This window comes from Cyprinus carpio, chromosome B23 (genome assembly GCF_018340385.1).
Source record: "Cyprinus carpio isolate SPL01 chromosome B23, ASM1834038v1, whole genome shotgun sequence".
NCBI lineage: Eukaryota > Metazoa > Chordata > Actinopteri > Cypriniformes > Cyprinidae > Cyprinus > Cyprinus carpio.
In genome coordinates this window covers 12,661,936-12,685,396 of record NC_056619.1, presented here as the reverse complement: position 1 = coordinate 12,685,396, position 23,461 = coordinate 12,661,936, and the positions used below count along the sequence as shown (strand labels likewise).

At 40.9% G+C, this 23,461-nt stretch overlaps 3 protein-coding genes across 3 annotated transcripts in view; 2 read left to right on the top strand and 1 right to left on the bottom strand.

Annotated features, from left to right (window-relative positions):
* LOC109112952 (protein TASOR-like) lies at positions 1-12,357 on the top strand. The gene is made up of 24 exons (XM_042751242.1): positions 1-462; positions 1,672-1,817; positions 1,973-2,065; positions 2,835-2,907; positions 3,499-3,590; positions 3,716-3,850; positions 3,936-4,051; positions 4,147-4,178; positions 4,279-4,384; positions 4,470-4,573; positions 4,657-4,760; positions 4,962-5,034; positions 5,130-5,204; positions 5,296-5,958; positions 6,253-6,307; positions 6,400-6,697; positions 6,775-6,898; positions 7,560-8,401; positions 8,501-8,620; positions 8,735-8,894; positions 9,311-9,410; positions 9,494-9,672; positions 9,772-9,906; positions 9,997-12,357. Exons 1-24 carry the CDS (start codon positions 153-155, stop codon positions 11,454-11,456), a joined length of 5,595 nt encoding a protein of 1,864 aa, XP_042607176.1. The 5' UTR covers positions 1-152; the 3' UTR covers positions 11,457-12,357.
* A 1,815-nt stretch (positions 12,358-14,172) lies between these two features.
* LOC109113146 (amphoterin-induced protein 3-like) lies at positions 14,173-16,162 on the bottom strand. The gene is made up of 2 exons (XM_019125963.2): positions 15,868-16,162; positions 14,173-15,768 (listed from the first exon to the last, which is right to left on the bottom strand). Exon 2 carries the CDS (start codon positions 15,583-15,585, stop codon positions 14,173-14,175), a length of 1,413 nt encoding a protein of 470 aa, XP_018981508.2. The 5' UTR covers positions 15,586-15,768; positions 15,868-16,162.
* Positions 16,163-20,242: 4,080 nt separating this feature from the next.
* LOC109102815 (kelch domain-containing protein 8B-like) overlaps positions 20,243-23,461 on the top strand; it is a 100,914-nt gene continuing 97,695 nt past the window's right edge. The window contains exon 1 of the mRNA XM_042750680.1: positions 20,243-20,460. The gene's annotated coding sequence lies outside the window, so the exon portion shown is untranslated. The remainder of the gene's footprint in view (positions 20,461-23,461) is intronic.

The following is a 23,461-nucleotide window of genomic DNA, read 5'->3' as shown; positions in this document are numbered from 1 at the left end:
GTAAACAGAGTGACGCCAGAGTTTTGCAGTGGTGGGGAAAGCATACGTCACAAGCATAATGGCGGAGGCTGGTTGAGAAGGAGAATTACTCCGTGAAGCGGCACTGAAACCAACTTCATCGCCAGCTGACGAGGTGACCGCTGGTCCGAAAAATGGCTAGCAATTTAAGCCAGGAGAGAAAAATCGACAAGGAGAGCAGCAAGGCCGGCGGCCTAACCTTGGAGGATGGCGATAGCAAGAAACAATTGTTGTCAGCCTCTAGCACGGCCACATCCAAGCAAAATGGCGATCAAGCTGGATGTGAAGACGAGCAAATGTCTGAACAAGATGCTTCTGAGCGACGGAAGGCAGGGCTGTCGGACCTAAAAAACTGCGGCGGCTCGCCCTCGACACTACCACGACCGGCCGAAGAGCTGCCAAAGAGGAATTTTCAGATTCCGAGGAAAATCAAGGAGCGGAAAGGTTGTGTGTCCCATTGCTACCGCCACTAACGTTACCATGTTACTGCCATTCCCGAAATGCACTGTTTCTGTTTCATAACCTGCAAGTTCGATAAAAGCTCTCTGCATACCGCTTCGGGTTAAATTAGTAGAGCTGTATCGATAAGCAAAAAGGGGATCTATATAACGCACCACTGGCATTAAATGGATTTTTGGCTAAGTTAGTGCACTGCACAGAGCTGCAGGAAATAAAGTCGTGCGCTCTCGTGCAGCACGTGAGGAGCCGGTTCGTTTCACGCGCCCGCGCGAGTCGTTCAACGCAAACCTCGAAGACACGGTGCATTATCGTCCCACGGTTGTAAAGCTCACGGAGGCCGGTGTCCTTGCATTGCTAGCTGGCTCCACACTCCTCCTCCCACACCATACAGTGCTGCCTCCCCACATGACACACTTCTTCCCTCCTCATCAATGGCAGCAGTGTGGTTCTGTTGACCACTGCTTGTCTCCCGTCAGTCTTTACGCCCGACGGTTAGAAACACCTGTCAGTCCTGTACAACCAGCCTTATTAGGATGCACAGCGCCATTCTTTACCGTACCATTTCCTTACAGCGCAGAAGACATAAAGATATTAAGTCTTTTAAACAGAAGAGCGCTGTTTGAATGAAATCGAAAGTGTGCTAAACTTTGAGGTGTTTGTAGAAGTTGCATTACAGCTTTCACTTTGGCATTTGTTGGCGTTAGTGCAAGTTTTTCAGTTTTTTGGTGCTCTATATCATGTTTTATCGAGTAAGACCCTAATTAAATTTTTTCTAAACAACACTTTAAACTCCAGTTTATGCCGTTTTATTTATTTTTTATTAGTCAGTCGACAAAGCCAATCATGTGCGTTAATTGATCGATTAATGCAAGTTCCAAATGGTTTTGCTAATTGATCATAAACATTTTCAAATTTTTTAGTAATTATTGTGAAATGTTATTTTTTTTGTGTCTCATTTTGGCAGGATTGTTTTATGTACATTTCAACATAACACCGTCAGGTATTGAAAAACCCATTTAATGCATTGAACTGCAAGATGTATGGCATTTTACAAAGTGTCTGTCAGGTTATGTGTGACTCAGATATGCATTTGAATGAAAATAAAACAACAACAATTTTTCCCCCCTTATGCATTTCTTATTTGAATGCATTGATGTCTATTGAGCGCTGTCCTTCATGTGTGTTGTCCTTCAGGTCTCCTTCAACACTTGTCTCCAGAATCCAGAGAGTTTGAGGAACTTGTGAAGCTTCTGTCCACGTTCTACTTGGACGCCACCTCCCGTGGGACTTTCACCTACACTAAAGCGTCTCTTATTCACAACGAGCTCTTGGAGAAAGAGGTGAGCGCTGACTGAACTTTATTAGTTGATGCTGATGAAAAGTATTTTTGGTTGCGTGATTGTAAAAGACTACATGATTGAAAATGTCCTCGGGCCACTTGAGGGCTGTTTTCAGTGAATCAAATAATATGGTATGATTTATGTCTTTTTCATAGTTCATTGAGAAGAAAAGGGAGCTGAAGCAGAATGGCAGGACAGAGGCAGAACTCGCAGAATCCTATGCTTTTCTGCTGCCTGAAAGGAATAAGGTGAGACTGTGTTAGTGTAACATCAAGTGACACAGTGTCTGATCCGTAAGTGTTTATAACCCTAGAGGCACAGTTCATTCAAAAGATTCTGTCATCATTTACTAACCCTCATGTTGTTCCAAACTTGTATCAGTTGAACACAAAAGATGATATTTTGAAGAATGTGGGTAACCAAACAGTTGCTGGCAGCCGTTGACTTCTAAAGTATTTTTCCAATTCTTTGGAAATGAATGGCGGCCAGAAACTGTTGCATACCAGCATTCTTCACTTTTTGTGTTCAGCAGAAAAATAAAAGTTTTGAAACAGCATGAGGGTGAGTAAATGATGACAAAATATTCATTTTTGGTTGAATTATCCCTTTTATATTGACAGGTATTGAAAACTTTATACTTATACTAGTTTATACCGCGTTATTGAAACGTTTATAATGTATTTACTACACAACTGCCACAGTAATTACATGTTTATCAGTATTTGCAGTGCAAGCATTGTTCTGATTTAAACTGATAATATTATTCATCTTTATGAGACTGTGGCTCCCTCTCTGAAATTCAACTTTAAGTTTAGATTTAACAGCTAGATGATGCAATGTCTCGTCGTCTTGTCTAATTATTTACCAAGACATACAGTGTAAAATGTAACTGGAAATGTGAGATTAATAATTCTGTAAGCCTGAGATTTTAAAAAGGTTTTAAATGGTATCTTTTAGTGATAGTCTTGGTTAAAAAGCACGACTGTAATCAGAGTAATATCTGCTCGACTTTACCAGGTTCAGTGGATCTGCGAAAAGGGTCTTTCTGTGGGACATTCGCGGATCAACAATCTGGGAAGCCCTGTCAAAGGTGAGTGCTTCTGAAGGGTCTGTTTATATCGGTTTGGCCGTAATCATTTGCCTGGGAGGACTCTGGTCACTTGATCTTGTGGTTTGGAGTAGTTGAATTGGTCAGGGCCAAAAAGTCCACTGCTCCACAATTTCTTGTGATCGCTAGGCCAAATATATGCTAATGACCCAAACTCGCAACAGACATTCATTTTTGCGTGGATAAACATTTTGTAAAGTAACATCTGTTTTTTATATTGGTCACCCCTATTACTACTTTCTATTTTCAGAACATGTTCTTAGGTTTTGGAAGTAACATAATGTTCATTTTGTTCTTGGCTTAGTGATCAGCAAATTTCTGATTCATGATTATCTTTGTACAGTATAGTTTAGTGAATGTGAACTAGCATATTGTGAATGTGACTAGGGTTTCTTTAACTGGCAAAATGAAAAGTTTCTGCAAATATTTAATCTTAGTAAACATAGTACGCTCTGTGTTCAGAGACTCGGCAAATTTCTTGGGATTACCCCAAGGCTTTTTGTGGCTCTCAGGAATGTCGCCTCAAGTAACTCCCATATCCTTGATTGCTGCGTTTTCTATTTTTTTTTTTAGGGGTTTACCTATCAAAATACTCAGATTTGTTACAAATGAATCCATTTGAAGTGGGTGCTGCTGGAGACATAATAATATTTAAAACCATGAAGGTAAGTTATCAACAGAGTCTAACATTTACACATCAAATCTGACTTTGAGGTAGTGCTTTGTATTTATAACACATAATGTCACAATGGTTTCAAAAACAGTAGTGACCTTTTGTCTTATTCTGCAGGGTAAAGTGAAGACAATATTTGACAACATGCCTAAAAACAATCTTGAGCCGACCCTTAAATATGACAGCCATGTCTTCAAAAATGCCAGCAAAGTGACCTCATTATTATCCTATAGGGCCTTTGAGCACACTCAGGTAAGTGTTTCATTTAGATTTCAGTATTTTGTTTTGTATTTGTACAGATAGATGACATGTTATATCCCTCTGTGTTTTATTCCAGCAATACTTCTATGAATTTGCATTTGAGGAGCTAAGGTCAAGACCCAGGCATGTGTTTCCATACGCAGTTGTGTCTTTTCAGTACAAAGGCAAAGAGTCAGCCACAGCCACACACAGGTATGAACAAGATCATGATGACGTGTATAGAAAGTCTATTACAATCTGTTGTGGTTTTATTTAAATTTTGAACGGTTTGTTTCCTCTTTTAGTAGATTAAACAGCACGTTATTTGAAGGGCAAAGAGGTATGACTTGTTTTTTTATTTTCTTCATAGCAGTCTAATAAAATGATCAGATTGGTATTTTATTCAACTTATTGTGTTATTACTTCATTTGTTGCTTCAGTTCGGCGAAGATATACGGTTTGGAGTGGCTCGCTGGTGAATAAGGGAGAAGAGGTCCATCAAGTTTACATCCGGTCTTCAAGTCTCCCTCACCTTCCACTTAAACTGTGAGTCTTCTTTCTTTTGCTAATAAAGTTTAACAAAAAATTAGTGCATTGGTTTTAAATTGCTGTTTTTCTTTTTCTTTTTCAGCCCAGACAAGCTTGACATTAATACGGCTATGCATCTCGATCAAGTGAAGAGAAAGATCCCGCCCATTCTGCTGTCATGGGAAGCGTACAGTGGATCACGAGAGGGTAGGATGAGTACCAGTGATGCTTTTCAGCGCAACATTTGATGAATCGGTATTGACATTATAATGTGTTGTGGTATTTTTCAGCATTTAAGTGTGGGATGTACTGCAGCCTGTATGAGGTCATTGGGAGGAGTAAACAGGAAAGCAGTCTGTCGGGACTTTTGCACAGGCTTGAGAGAGAAAGAATGGTGAGCTCATTCACAGCCCACTTTACGCTTTATTGAATTAATGTCTGCAGCTTTACTCTAGCAGGGCGTCACTGCCAACCCTCTGACCTGTATACCATGTCTTCAGTCTGTGGATAGAATCTGTGTCACTGATCTGACATGCAGAATTTAAACTGCTCGTGTTTTATTATAGTCATGCTATAATTAAACTCTTCACTCTAGGTTTTGGTGAAGCCACTGATAGACAAAGGATTTCTCTTCCTCCTTTCGTCTTCTCAGTTGCACACTACCACCGGTAGGTTTATGCACAGCTTTTAACCACATATGTGACACTGACAGTGTGATTCTTGCGTGGAATAACAGAGGCTGTCTGTATTTGTTTCTTTAAAGAGCGGCGAGGAAGAAATGACAGGGTTTTACTGGCGCTTTTTGTATTTCAAGAGCAAAGAATCACCTCGAAGTTGAGTAAGTGTCTCTTTTATGTTTATTTATTGAAGTTTCTTTGTATTTACTCTTCACTTATTTACTTTCAACGATTTCTTCTTTTGCTTTTTAGTTTTGAAGAACTCTGGAGTAGATGAGGACCCTCTTGTTCCATTAGAGCCTAAAGACCCAATCAGCCATCAGTTAGATAATTTTATACCCGCCCTGCATCATGGCTTCTACAAGCTGCGTGCCAATCCACCCAAAGAGCTCGCGGCGGGACTGAAACATCAGGTGCTCGACTACCTCAACCAGAAGGAGCAAGGTGTCATACGGCCTTTCCACATAGTAGAGTACCGGCAAAGTTTGGATGACCGGACTAACCAACACCTGGCACCTCGTCCTAAGAATATGGATGTGGCACTGAACTCTTACATATATGGTCCAGGACAGTTCCAGCTGCCCATGGAAGCGCTGCAGCAGGGTCTGATGGACAGCCAACAGGGGGCAGCGTCTCCCCCAGCAGGCGCAGAAGAGTACAGTCCTGTCTCAGACTGGGGAGGGTCGGATAGACAGGCGCCGGGTAGCAGCACGATTGGGGTTTCTCAGTCTAACGGCGGCGCTCAGAGGCCACAGGGAGAGTATGACAAAGAAAAGATGGAAAAATTGCTGAAGCTGATACAGTTACATAAGCGGACTTTGGGCAAGGAGGAGGGGCCTGAAAGAGAAGAGGACTGGGACCCTGCTGGCCTGAAGAGAAGGCTGGAGAGGGACGGTCCTGGTGGTGTGAGCAAGTACAAAATTATGAATCACCTGAAAAAATATCAAATAATAGTCTCATTAGGAACTGCTTTAATATTATTTCAAATAAAAAAAAAAAAACCATACTAATTTACAAATGAAAAAAAATAATTGTTTCATAACAAAGATGTCATGTAGGATAACCATCCTTATTTTCAAATGTCTTTTTTTTTATTATATTTTTCCAAAAGCATAAAGTCTCAATTTTAGAAAAAAACATTTTATATAGCAAGTGATTATGAATGAAAAAGCATAATACAGCTTTAGAAAAAATAGTTTCTAGACCTGCATATGAATACTGATCTTTTATTTAGTGCTGTAAGTAAAGGTGAAAAGCATAGGAAGTTCCTGTACATCACTAATATTCAGAAGCTAAGTTTTTATTTGTCCCTAATGAGAGAGTAGGTGCTGTATCTACTCCCACAATAGTGCTCAGAGACATGATCTGTTTTCCCTTTCTCTTAGTGGTGATGGACAGCATGGGGGTGTGTGACACGGACCTGCGGGAGCGCGTCACTGAGAGTCCCACCCTCCGGGACACACATGCCTTGCTTAAACTCTTCCTCAGCACGCTTAACAGGATGGCCCAAAACTCTAACACTGCCAGCAGCCAGCCTGTGATACTCCCCAAAAGCGCAGAGAGACACGAGCCCAGTGACTCAGCCGCCCACTGTGATCTTGACCTGCGTGGCAGGCGTGCTGAAGAGGAGCAGGTTAACCAGGATTACTTGGAGGTGTGGACTGTTCCTCATGACATATCTAATGCTATACTCAATCGTTGTTTTAGCTAACCTGTAGTATGTGTGTTTAGGAGCAGATGACCTGCAGCAGGACCAGTATGGATGTGTATAGTCCCTCGTCCACTCTGGAGCAGCAGCCCTCCCGTCAAGCAGAAACCCCAACTCAGAGCCATCTCTGGAAAACATCCACCAGAGGTCTGTCCTCACCTGCATGCTTGCAATGCAAACTTTTATTTTTTTATTCTTATTATTAACTTTAAAAATAACACTGACTTCTTAATAATATACACTAATGTTTAAAAGTTTGGGGTGGTAAAAAGTTTAAAATGTTTCTGAAAGATGTTTATTATGCCCTACAATGCTACATTTATTAAATAAAAAAAACACAGTAAAACAGCAACACTGTGAAATATTTTTCTGATTTATAATAACCCTTTTCTAATATAATGTGTTTTAAAATATAATTAATTCCTGTAATGGAAAAATATTTCCTTTTATATATAATATATTCTCAAGAAGAATTAATTATCAATGTTAAACAGCTTAATATTTTTGTAGAAACATCACATTTTTGACGAATAGAACATTTATTTTAAACAGAAATCTTTTATAACATTATAAATATCTTTACTGTCACTTTTGATTAATTTAGTACTTCGTTGCTGAATAAAAGCAATACTTTCTTTAGAAATAACCCAAACTTTTAAACAGTATTGTATTATATATAATCTAATCAAAGTTATCATTATAGTTAATGTGCGTTTTAAATTTTGATTTTAAATATGCATTCTTTCATGTATACATGTATAATTTAAATAACGAATTGACCAAACTAATATACATATTCTGTTTTTAGCTTTAGAGGGTGTTGATGAACCTTGTTTGAGTGGAGGGGAGAAGCAGGTATACTCTACACAGAAAGTAGTAGACACTATCCTCGACAGTGAGTTCCAGAACCTCTGCACTGGGGTCCAGAATCTGATGGAGGCCCAAAATATAATTTACAACCATCAGCCTCCTTTGCCGCGATGTGAGGATCAGGCTAAATGGTCAAGCTCGTCATTCTCACCTTTTGTATCCAAATATGTCTCGTCAGTGCCTATGCAGAGCTACGTTAACACACTCTGTGAAAAGATGAACCGTTTGATCCGGGCTCCCATGGCATCTGTACAACCCGTGGCTGTTGTGTCACCACCTGCTGTTGCCCCAGTGCCCGCCCCCTTGCCACCTGCTCCGCCCCCTTCTGCCATGCCGGCTCCTGCCCAACCCATGCTGCCCTCACCTCCTGTTCATCCTCACACTAAAACATCATCTCCAGTGCCTAAGTCTCAGGCTTTGTCAAGCAAGCCGCAAGCTACCCTTAAACCGCCTCCTTCAGGCAAGCATCGCCTCGGCACTGTCAAAGAGGTCCACCTGTTTTCAGCAGAAAAATCAGCTGACCCCAAGAGTACAGATGTTGTGGAAAATCCAATGTGCTCCCCATCAGCTGGAAGTGCCAGTCAACCTCCAGTTGCTTCAGTCCCAGAGATTCCCCCAGAGCCTACTCATGCAGGAACCTCAAGCACTGTGGGAGGCAGCGTTATTGGGCAAATCAAGCCTGATGTTTTGTGCACACTGATGGAGATCATGCAGAAAAATGCAGTGAAGTTTTACATTCAAAGAGGAGATGAGGAAAGCGAACTCTGCACTGAGATCAAGGTCTGAAAGTATAGAGTGTCAGAATATTCAGTGTGGCCTTATACATTTGAACAACCTTTGAAACATCTTATCTTTAACCTCGTTTGTTTGGTTTTACAGGAATATTTACGCAGCCTTGGCAATATTGATTGCAACCCTCAGAATTACCTGGAGAGTAAAAGTCAGCAGAAGTTCATGATTATTATTCAAAATGAGGATATAGCCGCTCATGTACATAAGGTATTTAATAACTCACCACTTTAACCCTATGTTTTTTTAACTAGTTAATTAGTTGTATGAAGCAAACTGAGAAGCATCTGTTTTAAGGCATTGTTCCCTCTATTCTCCATTTAGATTCCAGCACTGGTGTCTCTGAAGAAATTGCCCACAGTTTACTTTGCTGGAGTGGACAGCCTGGATGATGTGAAAAACCGCACATACAATGAGCTTTTCGTGTCTGGAGGACTCATTGTGTCGGATGAGCTCATTCTCAACCCTGACAATATAACACTAGGTGAGAGCTAAAGGTAGATTGTAGAGGGGTTTACAAAATCTTCAGGCACCAGCTTGTTGAAAAGAGCTCCCTCTACACATGTAAAAATGGAAATTCACTCTAGTTTCTAAATGCATCTTAATGATTTTATTGAGAATGATTCATCTATGCATGTATCTTTTTTTATGTTTTAAATGGATTATTTTCAAACAAAACACAGTAGCTTGATCTTCCGATGAAATGACAGACTTTTCTGGAGATGTATATCTGCTTTAAACCACCCCTTTATTGCAATTAGATTCTTGCAATTCAGAACTGCTTTTATTCTTCCAACTCCCACCCTACATTTTGTTCAAATGTATTTTATTTTTATTCAAATTGTTACAATAAGCAAGAAAAAAAATTGAGACTTTACACATTGCCATTTATGTTTACAGAGAAGCTACAGGCATTTCTCAAGTTCCTGGAGGAACAGGGCTCACCTTGGAAGTGGAAGGTGCACTGTAAGACTCAGAAGAAGCTTAAAGAGCTCAGCAGGTTAGAGACAAATGGATTAATGTGTTTTGCCAATCCTGACAGACTCCTAGTCTCCAATATCTCACACATCCTCCCTTTCACAGGTTAAACACTGAGGCCCTGGATCTGTTGAACCTGCTGACGACCTACCAGAAGAAACACCTGGTGGAGTTTCTGCCTTATCACGAGTGTGACACTCCATCTAGGCAGGCTCCTGATTTGGACTGTCTGGTCAAGCTGCAAGCTCAGCACACACAGCTTCGACACCTGATTTTCCTCACAGGTACGTGGAACAGGTCTAGTTGAAGTTCTAGTGTATATAAATGTTGGTGTGTGGAGTCTGTGTTAAGTTTAAGTTTCTTGGTGCTGTGTTTGTAAACAGAAAAGCACGATGAAACATTCTCCCAGTTCTCTGGTAGTGGAGTCATCGTTGCAGGTATGAATGACATCATGAACAACTTCCAGAGCTTGATCAGTGTCCCGGAAGAAGTAGCAGTTGCTGCCCTACCTGAACCAGGTACAAACACAGTCCTTTACTTTTCCTGACAAAATTCCGAAAGAAATTATAGATTTAAATTTTGACACTATCTTCTCTTTGACTGCTCAGTGGAGCCTGATGCGGTTCGAGATGAGGATGACATGTCTATAGACTCTGAAGATGACATGCCCATTATCACAGAGACGTCCATTCAGACTGAAAATGACCTTCAGGAACTGCAGACACCTCAGCCCCCTCCACCCCAGACCGATGGATTTCGTCCTCCCCTCCCTGACCAACCCTGTGTGGACCCCATTAGCGATCCACTTGTACCACCTAACCCCTCCGCCTACCCTATCCAGGGCTCTTACTCAACTGATTATGCAGCTCTGAAGTCTGCCATTGCTCAATATAAAGCTGCCAGTCAGGAGAGCACATCTAGGCCTGATGTAGAGGACACCCTGACCAGTTTCGGTGTGAACCCCCACCAGAGCTATCTGTGTTCCAACTCGGCACAGTGGAGCCCTTACTCTGGTTCTCCCGCATACCATATGTCCTCTGCATATTTGTCTCCAGTTAGCGTGGCCTCCAGGGGATCAGAGTACAGCCAAACTGTTGCTCCTCCTGGGACCCAAACTCCAACAAACACCTCCACCATACATGTTGCTCAACCACTCACTGTTCCCCTTTCCCTCCCTCAGCCCCCAGTTAGCTCAGTAGAGGTGCCTTCTATTCTAGAATCAGCAACCTCTCTTCAGCCGCCTGGACAGTCCCTACCCATTCCTGACAGCGTGGGAGTGCCTGGGGTGGCAGCGGCAAGCACTCCTAATCAGTTAGGACTTGCTGGCTCTCAAACTGCTAAGATAGGTGTAGAGTCTGCTTCCTCATCCACTGCTTCTTCCTCGTCTTCTCTTCACACCACTTTTCCTTCATATCCAGATACTGCTCTTTTTCCAGCCCTCACTCCAATTCCCCCTATTCCACCACTTTTCGGCTGGGGTCCTACACCAGGAGCACAGCAGGGTTACGCAGCTGGACAGAGTGGGGCAGGATTCGGTGCTCTGCCTTCCACCCAAACGGAGGCCGCAAGGCCTGCTGATGGATCATGGGTGGGAGCCACTGAGAGCGAAACCGCTCATGGACAAGAGGAAGAAGGTGCCCCTACTTCAGCGACTTCTAAAGTGGTCCAGCAGGAGGCTGGTGGAGAGAAAGGAGGTGCACTGGGTAGTTCAACCTCATGTGGCCAAGGCAGCAGAACTCCAGTGAACTCGTCCTCTGAAAGTCAGGGCGGCAGTCAACCACCTCCCACCAGGGGCGGCACTGCCAGCAGAGGACTCTTACCCATCCCTGGAGCCGCAATGAGAGCCTTGTGCAGAGGCGGACACAACAATAGCATGTACAATCCCAGAGGGGGACATCCTGATATGATGCGTGGTGGTTTCAGGGGTCGAGGAGTACCGCCACATCCCATGAGATCTAGACCGGGTCGGGGTCACATGAGAGGGGGCCCATCCTGTAACTGGGGTTATCCCCCTGGGAGGGGAGGGGGTGGTCGGTCAGACTACTATTCGGACTACACCTATAACTAAATGCCATAGGGATGCCCTATAGACTACTGGCATTAGGAATGTACATATTTAACATTAAGAGCACATCAAATTAAAATATCATCGGAAATAAAAACAAAAAAATTTGAAATCTGGTTTTGTATGACTGAGATTGGTGACTCAGACATTGGCCAGATTTTCACTGTTTTCAGTAATGCTCTTCCTAAACAAGATGTTTGAAAAACCTTGTTCATACCACTATATTTATATTGCCAAGAAATGTTATTGCCTTTCGATGTTTCATTTTTGTCAATACTTTTCGTTCAGATTTTCAACAAGAAAATGGTTTGTGAACAAGGAGCAAAATGCAGACAATATTTTTTTAAAGAGAAAAAGTGAGTCATTCTTCATTTTAGCATTTTGTTTTTTTATTTTTAAATTTTTTTTTTTCATTCTTGGTTGTACAGATGTTCTATTAAAACAAGGTTGTATCAAACATTGTGATATTGTGTTCAGTATTAACTCACAGTTGAGAATGTGTGAACTCTTTGTATATGTACAGTTATTTATGATGCTATATAAAAATGGTTACAGGTTTTCTTTTCCAATGAGGTTAATCAATGCCAAAGTTGTTTATATGTGTGCATTGACAACATTGGAACTAATGGTTTTACAGCCGGCCAGCAGAGGGCATCATTTCCTAATTGATTCTGCTGCCCTGATGCTGATGCAGTTTTCTAAAGGGGATTATGTTTCTTGTCAAAAAAAGAACAAATTAATGTGTTTAAATATATAATGAAGATTATGCATCTTGATTTCAAAACTGACTCTGAACCCTTTGTACATGACACATGAATATGGTTAGCTGAAGTTTTGTAGAAAATACCTCAGGGCATTTCACAAATGTTACTATTTACCAGATAAATGGCTATGTCTCTGAAAACAATGCGTAAGATTTTGTTCAAAACAGATTCGTAGATGTGATTAAGATGAGAGTTGTCTGTTGTTTGGTTCTGGCGTATGTGAGTTTCTGCGTGCTTTTCTCTGTTAGTAGAAGATCTGGCTTTTTATTCCAGAATTGGATGTTGAAAGTGCAATGTTAAAAGCATGTTTTAAAATGATCATGCATCTTTCACTATGTCCGTTTAAACAACACTTTTGCATGGTTTGGAAATGTGTATTATGCCATTTGCACAATTCTTCATGTGGCTCGCCAGTTTACATTCTGAAAGCACATGCATTCTTTATACAACTCCACCTGAGTTCAGTATAGGTTTAAAAGAAAGATAAGTCCAAAAAACACCAGCAGCATAAGAAAAAGAAAAAAAAAAGATTAAGGAAAGGCTGAAAAATTGCTGGAGTGCCTAGTTTTGCCCCAAAGTGTAATCTGCTAAATCTGACCTTCGGTCATTTCATCTCTCATTTGATATAGTCTTCTCTCAAAACAACACTAGTATTACAAACACAGCATAAAGGCACGGCTGTAACGAAGCAGTCAATGTTATATATATCTTAATGTTTACCATGTCAAATATGAGTTTGTTGATGAGATCAGTCAGTCCACTTACCAAGTCTAAATAATTGGTCAGTTTTTTTAAATGCTGATATGATGTTTAAGGATGTACAGGTTTGGATAAACTTAAGGAGTATGAGACCTAATGAGAAATTATTGTGTATGATCACGTAGGTGTGATTTTTTTTATTTCTATTTTATAGAGTAGATCTGGTAACATTTCATTTGGCAGGACTGCACAACAGATGAACAGCCAGGGGACACATGTTGACGTATTACGAATGTGGAAGTGGGTTGCTGCAGATAAATCTGATCACATCTGGAAATGGGCTGCATGGATTAACTCTGCACCTTTGCCATGGTTCTCTTTAATTTTCATATTTTGCTTTTACGTTACATATTGTGCATGGTGTGGGAGGGAAAATTCTGGCAGGGGTGTTAATCCTCTTCCATAGTACATCCCTGTAATGAAAGAGCGATTTGCTTGATGCAAAGTGCAGAGATGAATAATATCACACATAAACAGACATCACTACATTGCCTTCGCTTTTTCTTCTTCATTTATCATGTCTCTCCTTAGAGTTGTGGAGTTATTCGCTTTTCGCAACTGCTTGGTGTGAGCTAGCAGAACATTTATTTTTTCATACCGTCATGGTTCCTTTTGTCCTGTCTTTAAATCAATGTCTGCTTACAGTATCAAATCAACACCACCTTGATGTTTTTGACTACCTTCAAAGGGCAGGGGTTTATCTTTCTGAAAAACCTTGCAAGAAGAGCTTGTGGTCATTCCCAGCTGATAGATGTGCCCCACATACTAGAATCAAAGGCAGCTCTGATTCAACTTTTGTTCTGCGCAAATAAAACACTACATTAGAGACACCTTAAATGTTGCTGTTGTCATGACAATGAGTGTCTTTTGTTGAGATTTACAGAGCAAACTTGTGCTTCTTTCAAGCCTTCGAATTCAATACACATGCTCTTGGGTCTTAAAAATTATACATTCACTGCTCTGGATTTTCAGCGCTTTACTAGCAGTGCAGTCCCACACATTCAGTGTAAACATCATACAGTGAGACAGGAGACACCCTCTAAACCTGAGGACCAAAATAATCTATTAGGGAATTATGACAGATTAATTTGTGATGCTTGTCCCTGTGGTTCAAACAGGCTTAAGCAATTCTGCGGGATTTTGAAGTCACAGATTTGCTACTCATAGTCATTTCTTTCTCTAAATAATTAAAAAATTCATCTTTCCCATTTAATTTTAGGCTGTTCAACAGCAAATGCAGCTTTTGGATGGCCATTTTTCCCTGTCATGAGTGGCTCAAGGAACACTACGTGCCTGTCGGACTGAGCCTTGCTCTTGAGTCGATCCGTTGAAGGAGCTGCAAAGATAGAGGCCAGAGTGCAGCGGTCTTCCCCAAAGTTTGAGATGCCCGGAGAGGGAGGAGGAGGTTTGCAGCAACCACAATGACATGGGGTTAAATACAGGTACATCAATATGAGGACAAGGGTCACCACACATCCCAGAAGAGTAGTGTAGCCTGTGTAGAACGGCTCCTCCATGGCACGCTGGGCTACCACCGTTAAATTCACTTCTCGTGATTCATTGATCATCCTCGTGTTATCCACCGCAGTGCACTGGTAGACCCCTGAATCTATGGACTGGGCAGCTAGAATATCCAAGCTACCATCTTGATTGAGACGTAGAGATCCGTTCTGGATCATCTGAGAGATGTTTTCTTGATGAGGAATGATCCAGCTGTAAGACAGGTCTTCTCCGTTTAGTGTTCCAGTGCAGTCCAGTCTCACTTGTTCACCCTCGTAAACAACTTTATCAGCCTTCGGAGATATCAGGGATATCATCTTCCCAATGGTACAGTTCTCAAAGAAGTGCGATGAGCGCAGAAAATTAATTGAGATTTGAGGCTCACCGTACATCAGACACTTGTAGTCAGCCTTGTAGTCTTTCATACTTGGATATCCCTTCTGCTCCCACTGCCAAAACATGCGGTACATAGAGCAATCGCACTCCAGACTGTTGTTGTGCAGGAAAAGGCCTTTTTGCACTGCAGCGGGCAGCACTACAATGTCATCTATAGGCAAACGAAACAGGCGGTTTGAGGAGAGGTCCAGTGTAACCAGGTTGGGGTGGCTGTGCTTACGAATCGAGAAGAACGGGAAATCTGTGATCTGGTTGAGGCTGAAGTAAACCTTCCTGAGACTGCCGAGCCCCATTAGGGTGTTGCTCTCCACGCGGGTAAGACGATTGTTGTACAGCAACAGCACCTCCAAGGCTGGCAGGTCCTGGAAGTGATGCTTCCCCACCACCTGCAATTTGTTGGAAGAGAGGTCCAGGTATCGAAGACTGCTGATGTTATGGAAAGCTCCCGGACTGAGCAAGGAGATGCGGTTATGGGACATATGCAAAGTGTGCAGCCTTGGGAGCCCGTAGAAGCTGCCGGCTGCCAGCCATGTTAGTCTGTTATGACTAAGGTCCAGGACAGAAGTTGTGAATGGAAGCGGGTTAGGGAATCTATCTAGACCCGAGGAGCCACAGTTCAGTATGTCAGATATGCACAGGCAGCCTTGAGGACAAATAGCCCCCGAGAGCCGAACCAAGAGTGAGATCAAAACCACACAAGATGTAGAAGTCATTCTTTTGGTTGCACAAAAAGGATTACATCAGGAACAGTGCCAGCACAGTTGATACAGGAAGCCTTCTGCTCTTAAATCCTAGAAAGGTCGTTTTACATCTGTCATGTCTTTCAATATTTCACAGATGGCCATCTAATTTCCTCTGTACCATGCAGATGGGCAGTATCTGGGGCATGAAACGGGCTAAGAATAAAACAGTATGCAGTTACTAGATGTTTTTTAAATCAATGTTTTACATTGGTTAACCTACTCTATTAGCACAACATACACAGGAAAGCCTACCAGGAAAGTCACTCAGAACCTTCTTAGATCCAGTTCCTCTGTTATTACTTTGCTGTAACAATCCATGGTTAGAAGTTGTTCAGACAGATTATCCTGATATGAAAGCATCCAGAAAGTCCAAAGTGTTTTCCAGTAAGTTTAATATATCCCTAAATCCAAACTCGCACCTTTCCCGGTTCTCCTGAGGCTGAGCGCCCTTGTTGTTTCCAGAGTGTCCTTTCATTGAGTGATGAGCCCACAGAGCACAGCACTAATCTCTTCCCATCCTTGCCTCTGCTTCCTATTCAAAGCACCGCCTCACGTCTCTCCCTCTCACGTTGTGGTTATTCCCAATACGGCTCTCTCTTTCTTTCTTTCTTTCTCTCACTCTCTCTTTCTCACTCCAATTGTTTGGTTCCTTTAATCCCCTCTGGATTTGTCTTTTTCCGCTTCAATTTTTTCCCCCACACAGCACATCTCTTAACAGGATTTAGGATGCTGTGTGTTTGTCTTGGCTTACATTTCATGAAAATCATTAAAACATTTGGACTTGGATGAGACAGATTTTTTTTGTATAGCATGAGGTACCAGTCAGCTTAGAAACCACAGCTTTGACTCCCCCTCATCTCCACTGCCAGGCGGTGTTTGGCAGCTGTTGTCGGTTGTCTTGGTGGTCCTGAGGGAGCTGACTGCTGTCACACTGAATTGGTCTTGTTTTGTTTGTGGTTCTCCAGGTGCCTTTGGCACACTATCATCATATAGTACATCTGAATGGTAGTATCGATATTTAATCTAAATGATTTAAATATCTGTCATTTTACAACAGTCCCAGATGAACATCTATATATCTGTCCATTCTTCCATCTAATGGATCGCTTAGCTGGAGACAAACCTAAGCCAATTTTTTTATATAATTACCTAATGACATCTACCTTCAGTTCATTTGTCCAGGCTTTTTAGTAAAACTGGATGGGTACAAAATGAGCCCATGCGAGCATAATGTTTTAGAATATAATGGATCTTGGAGTCATGGCAAGATAATCAGTCGCAGCATGTGACAAATCTAAAAGTGTGAAATGGAATTAGGATGTTTGTTTTTATAGAGTGTCATTCTGTTAGGGTGGCATCTCTTCAGAAACACTGACACATGGCATAGATAGCTGGCAGCAGTCACATTGACAAAAGCACAGAGTACTCCCACACACAAGACCAAACCCACTGATATGTCTTACAGTATTCCAGAAAATGACTGGAGACAGCTTTGCACAGTAGATCTGCTCCACACTCACAGGATGTGGGCTCGTGAAATGCTGAATGTGTGGGAAATTAACTGCAAGAGAGAAGCTCTGAATTCCGTTGCAGCCTTACATTTTCTGTGACGACAAACCATTTAATATACTCTGATTAATACTCAAATCGATGCTTCACTGACCTTTCAAATCCAAGTCTTTGTGAAAAACGTATACAACGTACAGTTGTAGAAGAAAACATTTCTAGTGTCAAATCTCAATCACATTAAACGGAAACGTTCCGTTTGAGTGAAAATTAACAACATTTGTTTAAATGCGCGCTTTAGCAGGACATAGGCGGAAGTCAGGTATTGTTGTTTTGTTAGGTTTTTTGGGAGTGTACTGTTCATAAACGTATTTATATTATTTATTATTATTCTATTCATATAAATAACCAGTAGATGGAAGCACTTGCATATGTGATAACTTAATGCATATCAGCCCAGTGTTTTTATGTGATGAAATGGGACACAGACTAGTTGTCATATTACTGTAAGGTTTGAGTAAAAAGTAAGGGTCCAGAAAATGCTATTCTTTTCTTTGTATGTTGGTTTTATACACATAATTCAAAATCCTGTTTATTTAGTTTTTTTTTGTTGTTTTTTGTTTTTTGTAAATGTGACAAAGGGACAAAGTACTGAACTACTGAAATTTATTTAATACTTTGTACAAAAACCTTTGTTGGTAATGACAGCTTCAAGATGCCTTCTGTATGGAGAAACTAGTGGCATGCATTGCTTAGGTGTGATTTTGGCCCATTCTTCCACAGAGTCTTCAATCTTATAGGTTTTGTGGGCCTCTTCTATGAAATCTGATCTTTAGTTCTTATTTACTATTGGATTCAAGTCAGGTTATTGGCTGGGCCAATCTAGCAGCGTTATTTTCTTTTTCTGAAACCATTTGAGAGTTTCCTTTGCAGAGTTTGGGATCATTCTCTTGCTGAAATGTCCACCCTTGTTTCATCTTCATCATCCTGGTACTGTAGCTGTTGGGACTGAACCAGCTAATATTAATTTCCACTGACGAGGGGCAGGATTGCTCTCTAATTACTGACAGATTTCTGCTGGTGTCTTGGCTTTCCATGCCTTTTTGCTCCTCGTTTTCTTCATGTGTTTAATACTTTTCCCCATTGTCATTCCACCATATTAAACACAAATAAATTAATTACCTAACTTATTTGTTTTTTTTTTTTTCTTTGTATGTATGGATTACTTGGGTTGTTACCTACTGGTGAAAATTTCAAGTCTACAGCACCTTTAGAAATATATTTACTGAGAAAAATAGTGACATGTTCAATACTTATTTTACCTGCTATTTCTTTTTTGAGTCTGCTTATATGTTAAATAGTCTACAGTATATGCTATCAAATAATGTTATGAAATACAGCTTTTTAGACACTGATGTTTCTTTCTTTTTTCTCCCCCTTTGTTTCTTCTTTGTGTTTAAGATGTTTGTGTTGGCCTGTCAGTGCAGTCGTTGAGGCGTTTGACTCAAGCATTCATTTCCTCCTGCTGACCTCCTGTCTTCAGTTCAGCAGTGAACTCACACAGAGTGTCTGCAGAGGTGATCGATTGGAGACAACGGGCAGTAATTCCTCCTCAGGAGAATGTACAAATGAGATCAATCTATCGAGTTGACCAAGGATGCAGTGAGGAGAGCCATAATTAGTTACACTGAATAGTCTGTGTGTGTGTGTGTGTGTGTGTGTTTTTTTTTTTTTTTATGTAACCGTGTGTCCTTGTGTACACTCACCACTAACACAAACCGGGTTCACAAGTGGACACTCACCACTAACACATCTGTGAGTGTGTTCATGTGGATCTCTGTCTTTGTTAGTGTGCAAGCTGTTCTTCAGAGTGACTGAAGGTCTATTCATTGCATTCAATATATTGTAACAATAAGACCTGTCATTGCTTGTGCAAACAATAAGCAGGGCAACAGAGACTGTTCACTTTCTTCTTTTGTCTTTTACACAATGCTTATGAATTAGAACGGACATTAGCAGTCCTTTTCTTAAAGGTGGATGGATCAAATACTTTAGCAACCTGTTTATTTTTCTGTATATGCTGCTTTGTCTGTTTCACGAATACAAACTTTCATTTTAACTCATTACCCCAATGCGTGTTTTACTCATTAATTGTCTTTGTGGTAGTCAGAGATTTCTTATTACAGGCTGAATGGGGTACTGTTGCATAATTAGCCCTCATTTAAAGCGTAGTACAACTTGATTTTAGGCCAAAGCACAGCTAGGAGTATTGTGTTCTTGCCTAATGACTCGAAAATAATGTGAAGGTGTACATTATCCTCCCATTTCCAAAGATACTGACCCATGACTGATTTATCTGCTTTGCTCTTAATTAAGTCACGCTTCGCTTGTGGTTCCATACATGGATGATTAGTTGTAAGAAATTTGTCTGCATACTATAATGTACTCTCTGCTAGGAAATTTACACAGTGAATACACACACACAATTACCAGCTGAGTGTGACACCATGAATTGTATTTTTCCCTTTTTTTGTGGCTATGAATCTATCCTAAAAATTACTAATTCGAGTGAAAAGTGTGATAATATTACTGCATACCAAAAGGGGGCAGTAGTGTTACAAATTGACAGCTTGCGTTGATGCACTTCGTTAGTGAGGCAGTCACTCACAGCACCCCCATAACCCCTGTCATTTGTTATAATAGTCGGAGCATGCTAGGCACAGGAGGGTTCGAGGGAGGATCGCAACAGGATCACTAATAATTCTTCATTTCGAAATTCTACATCACGCATTCTAATGGCAACACGTGTTTCTTTTCTTGTTGTGCTTCACGAGCACAGAGAGATTGTCATGATGAGGGTAAAACAGAACACAAACTGACACTTAAGCGTGAAAGAATTTTAGTGTTTTATTAAGGTCCACCGTCCCACAAATCAGATATTAATGAATATATTTTAGTATTGCAGATAATAACACAAGATTATATAACGTGGCAAATTTCTTCTGCACAACCAAGCTTGAAAAGACTTTTAAGTTACATAAAAAGCTGTAAGATAAATCTATACTTGTTTGTTGTTCACTTTGTCTGTCAAAGTAAGGAGGAGGTAGGGAATGTATCAGCGCGTGTGAGCGTTCAGGGGAGGGCGAGGTAAAGTGATGCTGAGCCAATGGAGATACTCATGCGAGGAGCATCTGTCTTAAACCCAAACTAACCGCTGGCATAACGCTCCTGTCTCCGGCTTGAGAGGCGCGTCGAGGTCATAATCTGACTGAAGTTTGAAGAAGCGCGCTCTTATTCACTGTCTTTGGGAGATTCGCTTGAGCAGGACAAAACAAGAAGGTAAAAATACGCACGAGAAGGTTATTAGTGAAAGTTTGTCGTGTTATTTTGCATATGCGCGAGACGCATGGTTGTGTGCTGATTGCAGTTTGTGCATGTTTCTGAGATGATCTACCAATAGCATGATCATCTGCATTTCGATATTAAGAAAACACGTTTAAACGATATTCAATTAATTTATATTATATTTTACATTAAACATTTTACCGTCATATGAAAAGCGTATCAAATGGAAACCTTACAGTCGTGGTTTAGGAAAGCTTATCTTGGATGCTGTAAAATTTTGGTTGAAACGAGTATATGGATTCAATCTTGATTCCAGGGTATATGTTTAGGGTGATGTAGTATGTACTATTTCTTATGTAAATTAATGGTTTTGAGTTCACGACTGGGTAAGGCGGTCTTCTGCTCCTCTTGCAGTGTGTTTTCGGTATGTTTGCTTCGGTTTTGGAGATGCTGTTCCGCATTAGATCAGCACTGCACAACCCCCAGCTGTTATGATGCTGAGCTGCTACATTCTCTCAAAGGTTTGTTAAGAGAATGGCCATTTCTATTATGGAGAATGGTAGTTTAGTGAGAGGCAGCTAACTTTATTATTCGCTTGATTAAACAAATCCAATAACAAGAAGTGCTTTTATAGTCACAGTACACAGTACAGCTTTAATCTCGTTTAAATGAATCACCTGTTGCATGGCTGTTCTCTTTTATCTCAGACTGCATTGTAAATTTGGGATTAATGTTTCAGCAAAACCATTTTACAAACTCAGAGTAATAAAGACCGTGGTTGTGCCCTTCATCTTTTATGTTCACAGCTTGTGTAACCTGTCTGCAGATGTAATTTCCACTGTCTTCATCTGAAGTTCTTTTGCAAAAACAGGTTAAATAGCTATTTGTCTATTGGTCAATGCAAATCATAGCCAATGCTTTGATAAAAGGTAAAATGAACAAAAATGTCTTAATATAACGTACTGAAAAAATTGTTCACAGTACAACCAGGAACGTTCTTTAAGTATGAACTTTAATTCTGCAATATAAAGGGTTATCTCCAGTAAATTAGGACAATTTTTTTTGCCATTGAGTTGGAAAAATGTCCCAATTATATATATATATATATAAAGTGTTCCAACCACTAAAAGTAAAAATGGAATGAAATAACCTAAATAGTGATATGCTTATATGCAATGGTTATTTCAATATACCTGTGAATTCCTATTAATTCCTAAATGTCAAACTTTTTAGTTCTATTTGATTGTTAAGGTGATGTTTTAAATGCATTGCTGCATCACACTGAACTCTTCTGCTTAATGATTTCGTCTTGTGCTTATCCCTGGAGGTGGTAATTACTTACTTGCACGCGGACGTGATAACCTTCGTCTGCTTGGCGATCATTTGCATAATCATTAGAAAAATTAACATGCACTTTTTCCCATTTACACCAAAGGCTGATATGCAAGTGGCTGCTTTGTCATCTGGTAATTAATGAGCAGTGTAATGAGTTGTGTGTGCTCCCAATAAATGCCGCCTTTTGTGGCTCTCTGTAGTTTCTGGATTTAAGGGACTTGGCTCTTTGCCCCCTATTCAATGCAACCTGACACCAATTCTGCTAAATAACACAAAGTCCCCAGAAACTGAGAACTGGAAAGCCCTTTTAACCCAGGAACCATGAAGAGAGATGCTAAAGGGCTGATTCACAGAAAGTGGAAAGCCATATCTAGAAACTGCAGTCTGTGCAACGATCTATTTAAGAAATGAGGGAAAACTTGAATGTAAATTAGCAAAGCGCCATCAAACCTCAAAGCATCATAAGTTCACAGTTTAATTGTTACATATGTCAATCCATGTCAGTGCTAGGCAATTAACAGCTTTATCCAGTCTTTTAATTTTCATTGAGCAGGTTGGGTGAATGGGGGCTTCATCCTTCACAGTCTCTGTTATTTCAGCCCCTCACTGTGCTGTTAAACATCTGAGGTGACACTCCAATCAGAGATATTCTAAAGCTACATTAAGTCAAAAGCCCCTTGTTTGAACCATAGTGCAAATATAAAAAGAGAAAATGATTGTGCATAGATTTCCAATTACACTCACCTTGGTCTTTCCCTCCATTTACGTATGAAGGTTAGTCTCAAATCTTCTCATATACATAACCAGAGGGAACTTAGAAGATGGCTAATAATGGCCTGTAGTGATTCTCTTCTCATTTGACGTGTAAGAAAGGGCTGACTTCCTGTGAAGTGCTCTTTCCCCACCACAGTGGGAAAGTCATGGCCTAATGGTTAGAGAGTTTGACCCTAAGGTTGTGGGTTTGAGTCTCGGGCCGGCAATACCACGACTGCGGTGGCCTTGAGCAAGGCACCGAACCCCAACTGCTTATAAATGGCTGCCCACTGCTCTGGGTGTGTGTTCACAGTGTGTGTGTGTGTATGTGCGTTCACTGCTCTGTGTGTGCACTTTGGATGGGTTAAATGCAGAGCACGAATTCTGAGTATGGGTCACCATACTTTGGTGTATCTCCCGTCATTTTCACCTTTTTTTCACTTTTTCACCTTTCAGAGAAATGTTACGGTCAGAGGAGATGGTTGGCCTCTCAGTACACTCACGTACCTGTAGCTAGCAGCCCCTGGGTCCCCTCCCCTTCACAGTCCCTACACCCTACTGAGTTTACAACATTAATTATAGACTTGTTAATAGCTAGAGAACATGCTCACATTAATATGCTTTGAGTTTCACACCACCCACTCACACACCAACACACCTATGCATACACAGACTGTTTGGTGAAAGGTTGGTTATCTGGCAATGGTGACTTTCATATGCATGCAGAGCCACAGCCAAAAGTTTTTTGTTCTTCATAACTTCTTGTTCACTCTGGCATGCTGGATATTAGCTTCTGGGCCAAATCCTGACTGATGGCGATCCATTTTTGCCTTATTAGTTCTCAGAGTTGATCAATTCACAATTCGTGGGCTTCTGCTTGTCCACTCGCCTTTTGAGGACTGATTAC